Source organism: Vidua chalybeata, chromosome 1 (assembly GCF_026979565.1).
Source record: "Vidua chalybeata isolate OUT-0048 chromosome 1, bVidCha1 merged haplotype, whole genome shotgun sequence".
NCBI classification, from domain to species: Eukaryota; Metazoa; Chordata; class Aves; order Passeriformes; family Viduidae; genus Vidua; species Vidua chalybeata.
This window is the reverse complement of record NC_071530.1, coordinates 104,314,106-104,328,991: the sequence shown is the minus strand read 5'-3', so window position 1 is coordinate 104,328,991 and position 14,886 is coordinate 104,314,106. Positions and strand designations below refer to the sequence as shown.

Below are 14,886 nucleotides of genomic sequence, written 5' to 3'. Positions count from 1 at the left end.
TCTCTCCAAAATGTTCTTTAGAATTGCACTGCATAAATCAAGAGATTAGATGAATAAATTTGAAGCAGCAGAAAATGTTTCTCCTTTCTAAATTCTGGCAGAGCTAGATGGAGGCTACTAGAAACACATATTCAAATGGAGCTCTTTGCTTGAGAATACAGGTTAAACAGTATTCTATCATGAGGTTTATTTCCCTGTTCTCCTGTGTTCTTACTATTTCTTCCTGTGTAACACAAAAACAAAATCCTGCCTAAAACCATTATTTAGGTGGCCCAAAGGAGAACTCTGTTTCTTGAACCAGATTCTAAAATCTTGCCCTTTATTTTAAAATGTTCCAACCTTTACCTGATATGTGGAACAGAATCTCCCCAGAGGAGTAAGAGCAGGGTATCAGTGGTCTCTAGTTTCATAGGGAGGAACAGTACCATGACCTTTTAACATCTTTCAGCCTCATCTGATATGCCCAGCTAGCATATATATTTTTTTTTTCCAGGTCAGATATTATCTGTACAGTTTTATCAAGGTTGGTGACCTAAGCCTACTTCAGGGTGGTTTCCAGCATGTTAAAGTGTCAATGCCAGCATTTTCCTAGTTTTTCATTAGAGTTGTAAAAGGCACAGGCATTCTTCTGTAGAGATGTAAAAAACAGATGCTATTAACTTTTCCCTCTAGCCTAAAGAGGAACTAAAGAAAACACTGTGCAGGGCATCTGCAGCTCCCAAACAGATGCTTTGTTCTGTGTTGATGTCTTATTCTCAGACAGAGAATATGTTGGCACTGCCCTTGTTTCTGTGCCTGAAGGGACAGGTTTCCCACACTGCCCAAAGAGAGTCTGCACCCAGTGGGTGTAGAAATGTGTTTTGGAAGCAGACCACAACACCCTATTCTTTTGTTCTTTCACTCCTGCATGAAAAGGCACATGTAAGCTCTTTTACACCTCTACAAAACCATGTATCTTGTCCTAAGCAGAAAGAGATGATGATGTACACAATGATTGCACCAGCTGTACCTCCTGGAGAAGCTGCTAGCCATGAGTCCTTATCCAGGCTCTCTGTTTAGCAGCTGTTTCTTTCCTAATATGCAATATTTTAACTTACTATAAATAGGAGAAGAACTCTTTAAATTCAGCCTCTAAAAATGAGAAATGCTCTCTGGTGACTATATTAATTTTAAGTTGCTGACACATTTGTCATAAGCCCAGGCAATATTGCTGGCGATATTCCCTAATACAGCTTCCACAAAATTTTATTTTAAGGGGAATTGTTTCCACATAGCAGGTCTCATTAAAACAATTTCCATGCTTGGGTATGACATCTGGAAGCCAGCTTCTTAACCCTCACCTATAATAAACTAAAGGATGAGCAGTGCCAAGATCATGGTCTTCTAATGTTTCTGGAAGTGTTTTATTTACACAGCCTTGTCCCAATCCTGGTTACTAATGCTCAGAAGAGCATTAGCTCTCACTGGCAGCCCAATTAAAGGCAAATTAGAAAGGCATTTTTTACTCTCTTTGCTTGGTAGACATGAATTACACCATGTCCTCTTTGCTGTTTCGCCTGACCTACAAAATAAGTGCAAATGCCTGAGCCAGACCAGTAACTTTTGTTTTCCCTCTAAGCAGGTGTCTGGCCCTTCTGGTGGCAGATAATTTGCCTGTGACACAATGGGATTATTGATACTGCTAGACAGGAGAAGAACACATGGAAAAGCAGTGAAAGTTTGAGCAAAGGCAAATCACTGAGCTTCCACAAAAAAGAGTTAAACGCCTTTAATCCAGCAGCCCTGTTTGACAGCCCTGTAGTTCTATAATAAGCTTTGGTAGATCTGACTCAAATCTTCTCAGAAGCACACAGAGGATGGAGCACTGCTGTGGAAGAAGGAGTCAGGAGCCAGGTTTCCCACAGGAGCCAACCTACTCGTGCTGGCAGCCCCCAGGGACTGGATAGGGAAGAGCATGGGTGGCAACAACATCGGCTTGTGGGAGTCATACATCCCTCACCTGTACAAAGCCTCAAGGGAAGCAGCAAATGTCACTTTTCCTGCCTCTGCTGAAGCCAAAGAAGTGTTTGGCTAGAGACAGCCCCACGAGCTGGTGGGGAGGGCTGGTTGTGAAGAGGCAACCTCTCCATGGTGAGGTGCCCTTTCTTCTGGGAGCCCTGAGGTTTGCACCTTTGGCCAACCGCAACCAGCACAGCTGCAAGCTTCCATACTTGCTCTTGATTTTGCCAGTTTTCATTTTGCTCCCTGTACTTCCTCAAGCTGTTGTGGTGTGAAAAAGACTTGAAATGTAGGGGACAGGCCACTTGCACAGGGAAAATTTTTCATCCTCCTGAAAAATCAAGCTGTGGCTCCTTCAAACTGCCTGTTTTCACACCCTGGGAATGTTTTCCACTCAAGAGAGGCTTCAACATCACGGAACTGGGTCCAGGTCAAGGTCTTGCAGGTTACATAATTCCTAGTCCTTCTCCACTGCTTTCCCCATGATAAATTCCTGACACAGAACTAACTGCATGTCAACACCAATGCTTCATGAAATCTTTTCCGTACTGTGACTACAAAAATAGATGAGACTTAAATTTTGCAATAACTATAAGTTTAGCAGAAGCTACTTTAGATAAAAATAAGAAATGGCCTGAATAAAAATGTAATATTTGAGTTTTTCTGTTGGACTCAATGGTGTTTATCTGCAAAACTATATCCATTATGCATAAATCTATATTTGATGGCAATATTCACTGATATGCAATTATCAATTGTTAGCTGAAAAATGTTGTCTGGATTTGGATTTGTGTGTCCATTCTGGTTTCAAGGAAACACCAGGTCATTTAGATACAGCATTTCAATTTAAACTTTTCTACTTCTAGAAAATTGGAAGAATTTGAAGACTTTTTTTTTTCCTACACCATTCTTTTCATATGGATGAAAACAGAAATTCTTGGATTTTCCTAATTTATTTGAGTAACACTTGTTGTCTCCACATTACCTCTTGAAGTATTTTGCATTATCTGGGAAAGACAGTACAAATGTGGCAAGAACTCCTTCAAATTTGAACTACATTTAACTGTAGTATTGCATTATTTTTTCCATTTTGCCTCTTGCAAATTGCAGAAATATGGGCTGCATAAAAGAAATAAATACCAACATAGAGGCTATATTAACCATAAACCCAAGTTAAATACTGAGATTTTCATTCAGAAATATTGTTTCCTGTGTTAATTAAGTTTTGTGTAAGAGAGCTTGGAATCCTATGTATTTAATCGCCAGAGTCCTTGTCTTAGGTAGCAGCAATGAATTTTTTCCAATACAATGACAAGACCACAGAAATAAAGAAGTTGCAGCTGAGACATTCTTATCTCTGAACAATCTATTGGCAAGTCTTGTACTACAGAGCATTATATATGCAAATATGCTTCTTTAAATCAAAAACTTTTATCTCGAGCCAAACCTCAGTAAAGTTTTAAATTCTCTCTCAACTAAACAATTTAATTTCCTTCAATATGATACTGTTGACATTAGAGTTATTCTTAATGAGAAACACACAGATTTCAGAAGAAACTTGTGTGACAGCTGAAGTGCTTGTAAGCAGGACTCAGAAACAGATTTTTTAACAATCATTTTTTACAACTTGAAGTTCTTTTTTTATGAGAACCGTTTCTTCAAGAAGAAGCAAGCTTTGGGTTATGGTCAGCAACAGAGTGCAGGCACAGCTGCATTGCTGCAGAAATTTGGGATATCTTCCCTTACCCAGCTCCCTTTGGAAGCGTAACCATCAGTCCCAGCACCTCCAGTTTTCTTCCCTTCACCAGCAGATTATAAATGAGATTCTCACTGCTTTCTCAGTAGTAAATTATCTGCACAAGTAAAATTGTCTCAACAGCAAAGCCTGGATATGACCCAGTGTAAGACAATCAGCTACAGAATCATAAAATCATTACAACCTCTAAGATCATCAGGTTCAACCAGTAACCCAGCACTGCCAAGCCCACCCTTAAACTATGTCCTTAAGTGCCACACATTTTTGAACACTTCCAAGAATGATGATTCCACCATTTCCCTGGTCAGCCTATTCCAATACCTGACCACCCTTTCAGTGAAGAAATATTTCCTAACATCCAATCTAAACTTCCCCTAGTGCAACTTGAGGCCATTTCCTCTCATCCTGTCTGATTACCTGGGAGACGAGACCAAGGCCTGCCTGGATACGCTCTCAGACAGCTGTAGAGAGTGATAAGACCTCCCCTGAGTATCCCTTTCTCCTGGATAAATAACTATTTCCCTCAGCTGCTCCTCATAAGACTTGCACTCTGGAACCTTCATCAGCTTTGTTGCCCCTCTGTGGATACATTCCAGCAACTCGATGTCTTTCTTGTAGTAAAGAGTGAAGTAAAGTCATTCACCTTGACTATAACAGCCTGAGAATCAAATACCTGAACAAACTCTGGCAAATAGAGATTGGACCCTGAGCTTCCTGAAAGCCAAGATTTCAGTGAAGGCTGAAATCACAAAGTATTGTTTGCTGTGGTACATGTAGTTTTTCTCTCATTGGTTTTGGCCAAGATTTCACCATTATCCACAATCTGGGGAGGATATTCAGTTTTCAAAATTTAAATTTCCTGGTGGACAAGTTTTGTTCAGTTCTGCTAATGATACTCTTAATTTTATATTAATATAACAGCAAGCAGATGTTTTGAGCTATAATTTGTTGTTTGTTTCCTCTATTGCTAACAGCTACTCTAATATTACTTTAATACTTCCCTAATTTCTGCAAATCTCTGAGATATATGCATACAAATATTATGAGGCTACTACAGCAAAAATATTATGCTAATGTAATTGCTTGAGCAATATTTATTATCTTACATTAAAAAAAAAAAAAAGAGCTGAGCATAGCTACGCTTCTCTTGTAAGATGGGATACTTCAGGCTATGTCTACTTTAGAAATAGTATGCATCAACCAATATACAGTGTGAAAATTTCAGATTCTTGAATCACTCAGCGCAAAACTGAAACTGTTAGGCCAAAGAAGAATTAATCATATATGGACACATAACTCAAACTTGCACGAAGAGCTTTGAGTTCTTTTACTACTCCAACCTTGTCAGAAAAGAGACAGCCTCAATCCAAAGCTATCTCAACTCTTCATATTAAATTCAGCTGTATTAATGTGGCTAAACAACTTGGAAGGAGAGGTAGCTCATGCCTAACCAGTCTGGAGTGTGAATATGTCAGCACTCAGCCACATCGGCATTGCCAGTCCTATTCTTACAACAGTCCAAGCATCACACATGGATTAGTCCAACAAACTAAGCTGACCACAGTCCTTCCTGTTGCCAAAGCCAAGGGAAAACACCTGACCAGGAAAATATATTAATGCCAAGTTATAGAGAAACTTCATATGGATGAGAAGGAGAGTTTTGCCATTGTTTTCAATGGGAGGTGGTTGGACATTTTTCTACCAGGATGCTGTTTCGAAGATCTTACCCAAAACTGTAGGCTTCAGATCCCAGCCTGTAGGCTGCAGCCAGCTTGTTGATGGATTCAGATGCATGGCCGTAGGCAGCTGAGCTGGTGCTGAGGGACTCAGAGTCAAGGCTGTAGGCAGCAGATCTCTTGCTTTGCGCGGCAGAGTGGTCGTAGGCTGTGGATCCATAGCTGTAGGCTGCTGACTCGAGGTCATAGGCTGAAGAGCCATGGCTATAAGCTGCTGAGGAGTCAAAGCTGAAGCCTGCTGCAGACGAGTGGCGGTAGGCTGCGGAGCCCCTGGCATAAGCAGCAGATCCTTGAGCATAGACGGCAGATTTGCTCTTTGTCTCCTTTTGGTACTGGCTCACCGTGGACGACAGCGCTTTGTGGCGGTACGCACGGTCATAGTGCTCATGGTGTCTTTGGTAGAATGGTAAAGACATCATGGGTGCCTTCGAATTTTGGGTTTCACTGCACTTTTCTGAGTGCAAATAAAAACAGGATAATATCTGAAAAAGAACATGTCAAACATAAGGACTACTGTCAAGGAAATTCCTGAGTTAGCATACAAATAATACCCAATTTCACACAAACTAACACTGAACTTGAAAAATCAACTGCAATGAATTTAGAGTTATCTCTTTATGACGTGATTTAGACTTTCAGACAGGTTCATATTCAGGTTTCAAGATGCTTACATGTCACCCATCATGACCAGAAACCTTTGCACTGATGTGTCTGTTCATTTATAGTTGGTTCCCTGCTACTGCAAGCTATTCATGTTTTATATGCTCACTTATTACTGCAAACTAATGAAAGTCTGTGTGCCTGGCTTCTTCAAAGATAGGATAACTAATTTTGTTCAACTACAATAGAGATAATAAAGTAATAAATTATTTTTAAAGGCATGAGCAAATCCAACAAGGCTATAAAAGCTGAAACAAAAATATATGAACTTTTCATTTATTTTTGTAACCCAATTTTCAGATTGAATTTAATCTTCCATTTATTATTACAACAGTGAATTAAAACACTAAGATTGAGGAGGTAAATGTGCATTATAGTGATTGTTTTGTACGTGATACCAGGGTTCAATTTAAAAGGGCTTAATTGTGCATTATACTTTTACAGTTGAATCAGGGATCCAGTCTGTGTGCAACGGGTAAAATAATATCATGCTCCTCAATGCAAATCCTTTTCTTTTAACCTAAAATATCATGTTCAAGGTTGCCAAGACCCTTCCTCCAGATGATAGGCCCATTTAATTTTAGTTTGCACGTCATCAATTGATTGTCTTGTAGTCAACTTGTAGTTCAAATTTTGATCAGGTGAGAGGTAGTTCCCCTCTCAAAATGGGATGAAAGTTGAGTGCAGAAAGAATTTTTCTTGTCTGTTTGTTTTAAAACCAACAGTCATTATTTTGCATTTTTATTTTGCTATTGTTATAACTGACTTTTTCTACTTTGACATAGCAGCTTGCCTCAAGTAATCCATATGATAACCTTTCTTTCTCTTTCTTTTAGGCTCACATGGCTACTAGTATTGTCCCTGAAAAGAACCCTGATTAGTAACAGAAATGAGCTACAATAAGGAAATGTTTACAAGGATTTAAAGAAGATCAAAAAACAAGGGTGAGAGGTGTTTGTTACTGTTTTGAGGTTTTTTAGTATTGATCACAACAATAGGAATATTTTTCTGCTTCGTGATTTCTTCATATTAATGAAAAACTATTTAATGTTTGGACTTAAAATACACTTACAGAACTGTAAGACAATCATGACATCATGAAAGTCTAGATATCCAATTTGGGTTGTCCTGCACAGAGTCAGGAGTTGGTCTTTGATGATCCTTCTGGATCAGAATATTCTGTGATTATATGTTTTTTTTCCCCCGCTGGTCTTTATGCCCTCTAGATTTCAGTCCTTGGCTTTTCCTTTAGTATTTGATTCTGATAGCAAGTCAACAAATTTCAAACTATTATCTTTGAAAGCTGCTGAGGTACTTGCCCTCACCAAGGTAAATTATGAAAAAAAAAACCAAAACCAAAAACCCAACAAGCCAAACGCAAACCAAACAAAAATCAAAAGCAAAAAGGAAAATGTTCATATATTTCAGGGATCTCACAAGGGAAATGCTCCTTGTAGGATAACTCTAGTTGCAGGAAGTCAACAAGGAAGAAATTTATTCAGAAACATTTTATGTAAAAGAAATTGCTGATATCCTGACCAAAGGGAAACCATGAGACTTCAAGAAGACCAAATTATACATTTACTTTATTTTTATCTGAGGAAGAAGGAGAAATGGGAAAGAGTGTTAGCCCATTGGTTTCTATGGCAAAAGCTGATGTTCCTTTTTAACTCTCTTATTCCTAATGCTGGCTATTTTTTCATGTCAGTCTAAAATAATGCAATTATCCCGTTTAGCATTCTTGTTTCTAGTACCTGTCAATATTTTGTGTTGCTACTTATTTCACTTAGTTAGCTACCAGTACTACGTAGTTCCTCTTAATTTCCCTAGTTTCAGAAGTTTTTTTCCTTTTTTCTTTGTTGTCTCCCTTTTCCACCTCTGCAGAGCTGGGTTTATGGGTTTAGGACTTGTAAGTCGTTATGATCACTGCCTAGGGAGATTAAGGCATGCAGAAGAATATTGTCTTGCACACTGAAAGAGAAGGAACATGAGAACATCCTGTTTTCCTTCTGCAGAGTACTATGGTTTGTCTTCACCAGCTTTATTTGAAGTGTTGGCTGGCTTCATCATTCATACAACAGCCACAATGCTAACAGACATTCAGCTCAGGCATTCCCACAGCCTTCCAGGCTTCAAAGGATGGAAGGTGATCCACAAGTATGAAGCACTGCATGTGTTGCCCATTAAGAAATTAAACAAGGCATTTCATTTACTTTTTATCAGACCAAAAGAACAAGTTAAAATGTACAAAGGAAACATTTTTCTTCCAAACACGATAGGTCTCACTGTCTCACTGCCCTCAGGAGTAAAAGTCTGTGATAGGAGTAAGGACTATGATAGCAAGGCAGGCACTGAACACTAAGTCAGCTCCAGTGGTTCAAATCAAAGACCAGCACTGACTCATATCATGTAAAAGGAAACTCCTTTAATAGGTATTTTATCACAACATGAGTTATGTTTTATATTTCCTCTGAAACATCACGGATTGCTCACAGGCCAGGATAAGCTGGTTACATTAGTCTGATCAGATACAGTAGTGTGATGCTATCGGAGATGACATAGAGTAACTCAGAAACTTCCAAGGACTTTGCTCCTATCTGGAGCACTGCCTGATTATCAGACTGACTCCCATCTCTTAAGTTTTATCTATGCTACCTGCATCTGCTTAGTCTGCATGCACCAACCAGCCCCCTTCAGTGTGAGGGCAACACTCCATCTCAAGATCAGTGTAGCACTTCAGAGCTTGGCCTAAAAATATTATTGGCCATAGTTAGATGAATTCACAGTTTTTGGAGCTATATTTTAGCAGCTATTGAACTGAGTATTTAAAATTACTACTGAGCAGACAGACAGTTCTGTACTTGTCTATACTTCATAGCTACACATTAAAGGAAGTGATTCTGCTGGCATTACCTCTTGTGCTGTTTATCAGTCTGTGTAATTCTTTAAAGATCTACTCATCAATCAATGAAAACAGTGAATAGATTTTTAAAAATAAACTCTTGTAAGCAAAGATAACATCCTAAGCAACAAGAAAATATTTATGTTATTTAAACCTTCTCTAAGCCCGCAGAAGACTACATGACAAACTCCTCCTGTATCTCAGTAACCCATGCTTCATTTGAGAGTACTGTGACAATATGCAAAGATAGCTGAGTGAAAATAAAAGAGCCCCTGCACTACTTTCTTTCAGGTTCACAGTGGAACCTTCAGATGTCTTCAATTCGTGTCCACAAATCCCTCAACAGCTGAGCTAAGAAGAATAAAGGGAGCTACTATCAACTTGGCATTAAAGATTCAGATTAAAAATAATTGAACACGTAAAACCTTCCGGCATAAAAAAAACACTTACCAGGATCCAAATGAATGGCAGCAAATGGAAGAGCTCCCAAGTGGATGAATAGCACAAAAACACAGCAACAATGAAGCCAGCAAAGAAAGAGGTAGTTAGGACGAGGGGTAAGGACTGGACTTCAAGGTCCAGAACAAAAATAATGCCTGCAGTCAGTGGAATGTCAGAGCCCCAGTCCAGACCTTTTATGGCCAGGGGGATGCTATAAATATAGCATGGAAGAGGGAGAGAGACAGAGACAGATACCGATACCCTGTACTATCTCTGTGCAAAGACATGATGACGGCAGCTTCAAACTAAAGGAGATACAGAGTTCTCCCTTTAAGATATCCTCAATAATTTCTGAATAAAATCAACATTCCACTCAAAATTATTTCTAGGATTTTTTTTCCTTAGATAAATCAGATTTAGGAGGAGAGAAACCATGTAATGAACCAGAAACTAGGAAAGACCAATCCCTGTGTTGACCTTTGCTATGGTACAAGAATTTGAACATTTTATTGGTTCTTTTTTTTTAATGCCAAGCCACAGTACAGGTAATATAAATATTTCAGCTTAATGACAGACAATCTATCAAGACTCTAAAGTCATATGAGTTACATTTCAACAGAAATGTATTTTCTTTGTTCTGTTGACAGTGTTACTTTTTTATCGTCTTCTTTAAGATAAAATGCTAAATTAAGAACATGACCTCATGAGGCATTTAAGTAGATATAAACAACACAGCTCTAAAATCTAACTTTTTGTTTCTAAATTAAACAATATTACCTCTAGGAATAATTAAATGGGCTTGTCTTCTTTCATTTTGGTCCCAGCATTCTGGCATAGAAATGAGTAATCTGTGTGGCTGAATATTACATCAGAATGAGTTCTGTCATCTGAGATCTAATAGGTGGAATGCAGTGTGACTTCATTGTAATATAATTTACCTCTGCATTATAAATTTAGCTTTCAAGAAAAGTGATTAGTGCATTTTATTTTGTTCATTTGCATTGACAGAAATATCAACCCTCTCAGTTCTGCTATAGCTTCTTTTCACACTTGCCAAGCAACACAACCAAGAACATTCCAGATCCTCCTGCACTGTCCCCTTTATGGGTGTAACCACCAGAAGAAGGTCTGGACAAGGCTAGAGGATCCCAGGCTTTTCTCTACAGTAGTTCATCAGTACCTTCCTCTTCACCTCACCGCCTTGATTCTACATGAAATCCCTTCATTGTCCCCACTAGCTACTTGTTCCCTGGGGAGCCACTGCCTCCTGCCTGATGCTCCACCATGCAGTAACTTCAGAAGCCTCTTCACCTGCCACACCAGGAGCTGCTCAGGTGCACCAAATGTATGGGCTTTTGGTTTTTGCTCATGAGGACAGAAACCATGGCCAGCAAAAAGTTGTGCAGTCATAGAAACTGTATTGTGGCTCAGGAAATTGCCCAATCTGCAACAGGCAGAATGAAAAATGGGAACCTTAATACAAGCTTTTCTTCCCCCAGAATACTGTGCCAGCAGCAGTGCCACTAAACTATAGATTCTGGGCTAAAATGTATATTTTTAGTTAGAGTAGATGGACCCTCAGGGGACAGACTCCTGGATTCCATTACGAACTCCTGATCCACTCCTTCACCATGGGTCATTTGCACTGACGTTGTAGAAGCCTTAATGACAGGCAAATTGCTTTTTAAGAGTACAAGAAAATGTAGAGAAATGAAAGCAATTAAATATCACATTTCTCTGCTTTGATTGCAAGACAATCTGTATAGCTCACACATGGGGAATAAAAATCTGAACAACATTTTCAGTGTTTTTGTAAGGCATAATGGCACTATGAAGTTCAATACAGTTTTCAAATTCTGTGCTGCCTCCATTCATTCTGTAAATAAAATGGAGATACAGTGTAACAGCAAAATATTTAATATTATTTTACCCCTTAAATTTACACAATTTAAGATCTAGCTTTATTATGAGATAATATCCACAGCTAATTTCAAATCACTGAAATCCTATTTGAATATCAAAGTACATATTTTAAATCACTTGGAGCTCTGCAAGCCTCAGAATCCCTGCAGCACTCTGTATCCACAAGTATTTAGTCACATTGGGCTTGGGAGAGAGACCCTTAGGAAATACTAGTTCTGTCTTCTCCTAATTAGAACTACATACTGCTAGAGACAAGTTTGTTTTTCTGAATGGGAAAGCTGGAATATTAATTTAGAACCCGACATGACAGAACAAAAAGCTTTCCAGACTGTCTGCTGAAGTTTTGAGAGCTACGGCATGCTGTAGCTGAGGACAGTCCATTTCTTTCATTTGAGTATAATCTTAAATAAATCTAGCAAAACAATTCTTGGAGAACAGAGGTTTTGAGCATGTGTGTTGTCTTCTGGAGTTTGCTTTCAAACTTGGGTCCAGTTTTCTGAATTGATTTTTATCGAGAAGAAAAATCACTTTTGGAAGATGTGCTATTGTCCATTATGCTCCAACTAGCCATCTTTATAACCCACTGAAGGGAAGGGAGGTCTGTGTTCCCTGCCTTCACCCATAAGAAGGTATTAATATCCAGGCTTCTGTTGATTCTCTGCATCACTCTCAGCTCATATATTTAACAAGCAGTCAACCTTTTAACAGAAGGGTCTGAGTGCAGCCTACAACATCTTGAGTGTCTGGCCTCACATCTGAATAACCAAGTACAAGACCACTGTCTCCTTGATATGGATAGAAATTTTTCCAAAAGCCTCTCAAGCTATTGACTGTTGGTGCCTAGATCAATTTTTCATCATACAGAAATATTTGCCTTACCATTATTAGCAGCATTTATTCTGCAGCGTCTCTCTGGAACTGGAAATGACTCATTAAAATGTTGTTGCTGACAGCATTTATTTTCCTTTGTAACATTATAAAGGTTTCTGTCCATAATGAAACCTTACCCCAAGAGCATATAGCAGATTCCTGGAGCTATTCCAAAAGAAAATTCTTATAATTTCTTTAAGTGCTTTTGACACTTAGATTTTTTTTAATCCATAGTATTCTCCTGCCATTTTAACTTCCATATCGAAACAGATGGTTGTCAAATGTCTTCCCACATTTCATCATTCTTTCCTAAACATCACAGATTTTTCAATACTTTTATTCCAGTAATGATGGATAGTTTCTAATATCATTGTTGTGTTTAGCTTTGTACCTTGGAAAGACTGGCCAAAACACCTTGACACATGATTCCTGAAGGACCAGAGTTGTACCTGGTAACTGTTATCTATAACTGCAGATAACCCAAACCCAGAAAACTTGACTGAGGTACAATATCTGAGCTCCTGCCACTTAGGCACGCAGCTTTTAGAAACAGGTAATATACTTCAAAATATGAGTTAAATAGTTGTCATGATCCACTCATGTGGGTGTCGTGATGATTCGTTAACCGATCCCAAAAGTGCAAAAAGGCAAACAGCAGGGGACCATCAGTTTAATCACAACAAATGCACCTGTATTTAGGTACCAACAGCAAATGCAATAGAGGGGACAGGAAAAGGAAATAAAGAATAGAGAGAAAAGAGGGGGAGGGGAAAATAGCTACCACTGTCGAGACGAGATCCTCAATGGGTCAGCCACGTGGATTCGCCGTCATCTGTGGGGGTGCACCGAAGTCTTCCCAAAAAGTTACAGTTTATATAGTCTTTAGCCAAAGCGAGTGGCGTCTGGCCAGAAGGTGGGCAAGATTGATGGGCCATTGTGAAAAGCCCCTTGGTCTGTGAAGCAGGTGCTGGCATGCAGGGACAAGCCACTGCTTGTCACAACCTGTTTGAATGCAACGCTCTGTAGAAGCACAGCGAGTGCATCTGCTAACAGTCACTTGGCAAGCGTCCGTGTCCACCTCGGCCAGGCCAGAACTCCTGTCAGGGGTCTTCAGGGTCCTTGTGACGGTCGTGAGGCAAATGAAGGAAACTTCAGACCGTCTCTCACAATAGTTTAGGTAGGATATTGACCAAACAGAGGTGCCCAATGTCTGGGACTGGGGCAGTGGGACAAGCACTGGCTACCAGGTCCTGATAGAGCCTGGGGGAGCTCCAATGGCCCCTGGGGAGCACTAAAAACAGTGACTTTGCAGTGATTGCCACCCCCTTTTTTGTTATCCATGTGACTGAACTATGTCATTACAAAGAACACAGTCTGTAGATAACATCTTACTGAAGTGCAAGCTACTATTGCAATAAAACAAAGCAATTGCCTCAGATATTACAATAATCATTTCCACAATCATTCAGGCACAGCTAACACAAATGTACCCAGTACACAAGCACATCTTCCATTTTTTTTTGTTCTCACATTAATTGATGAAATACTTTTGAATCAATCAAATGTTTCTTTTAAAAGAAAGCATAGTGGCTATATCTTAATAGAAGAAACAAATAATGTTTTTAGCTCTTTAGCCATTACCCTTGGAAATTATGTCTAATATAACAATTAGGCTCAAACAATTAGAACAAAGTTTTGAGGAGAATTTGCATTAGAAATTCATACATTGCTATATTCAACATTCCCTACAGGACAGACCTTCAAATTTCAAACATCAATCATGAGTAAGAAAGTCTTCCAGAAATTGGGGGTGAATGCAAAAAGACCTGATGAAGACAAAGAGGTGAACATTAGACTGTTTAATATTTAAAGAAAATCAGGAGATACACTGAAGAACAGAAGGAACTGAGATTAGGATCTGATGGGGGGACATGCAAGTCAGAGATCATTTTGGTGATAATTTCCCAGGTGTGATTTAACTTTAAATGAAGTAGTTCAAACATCAACAGCATAAGCTGTAGCACCAAATGATTATGAGACAATTGCCAAACCCACCAGGACATTTCACAAATATTCAGAGAGTTAATCAAATTATTTGAATAGTTTTTTTCAGTAACTTAAAATATCTGCTATAGCTAGTGACTTCAGACTCCAGTGCACTTATATTCCACAAAGGCAGCTGTATGTGTAACTCTGAAATGGATAAATCCTGATTTTTATATGATGGGCCAATACTCTAGTTTCTCCATCCATGCTGTAGGTCAAGTTTTTTTTTCATTTCTGAGCAACTTTAAGTTTGGAGACTCAACAAAAGGGACTAGCATGAACTAAAATAAGATGCTTCAAAGACTGGAGGGCAAGATCAGTTTTCTGTCTGATGATGGTCAGTATTGGATAGTTCAGGAAAACAAGCAAGAAATCAAAGTGGACAGGTTCTCAATATCCTTTCCAGGGGATGTTTCACATTAACATTTGTTGCTTAACTAGTTTATTATCTTATAGCTCAAGTGACTTATAGGAGAAGTTGCAGTGGCTTAACAAAGCCCTTTATTAAAAAAAAATAGCTGTTTACAGTAAAATTCTAAAATTCAATATAACAC

At 38.9% G+C, this 14,886-nt stretch overlaps 1 protein-coding gene across 1 annotated transcript in view; it reads right to left on the bottom strand.

Annotated features, from left to right (window-relative positions):
- MYOM1 (myomesin 1) overlaps positions 1-5,909 on the bottom strand; it is a 65,243-nt gene extending 59,334 nt beyond the window's left edge. The window contains exon 1 of the mRNA XM_053966239.1: positions 5,482-5,909. Coding sequence (XP_053822214.1) covers positions 5,482-5,909 — 428 coding nt within the window. The remainder of the gene's footprint in view (positions 1-5,481) is intronic.
- Positions 5,910-14,886: the final 8,977 nt, after the last annotated feature.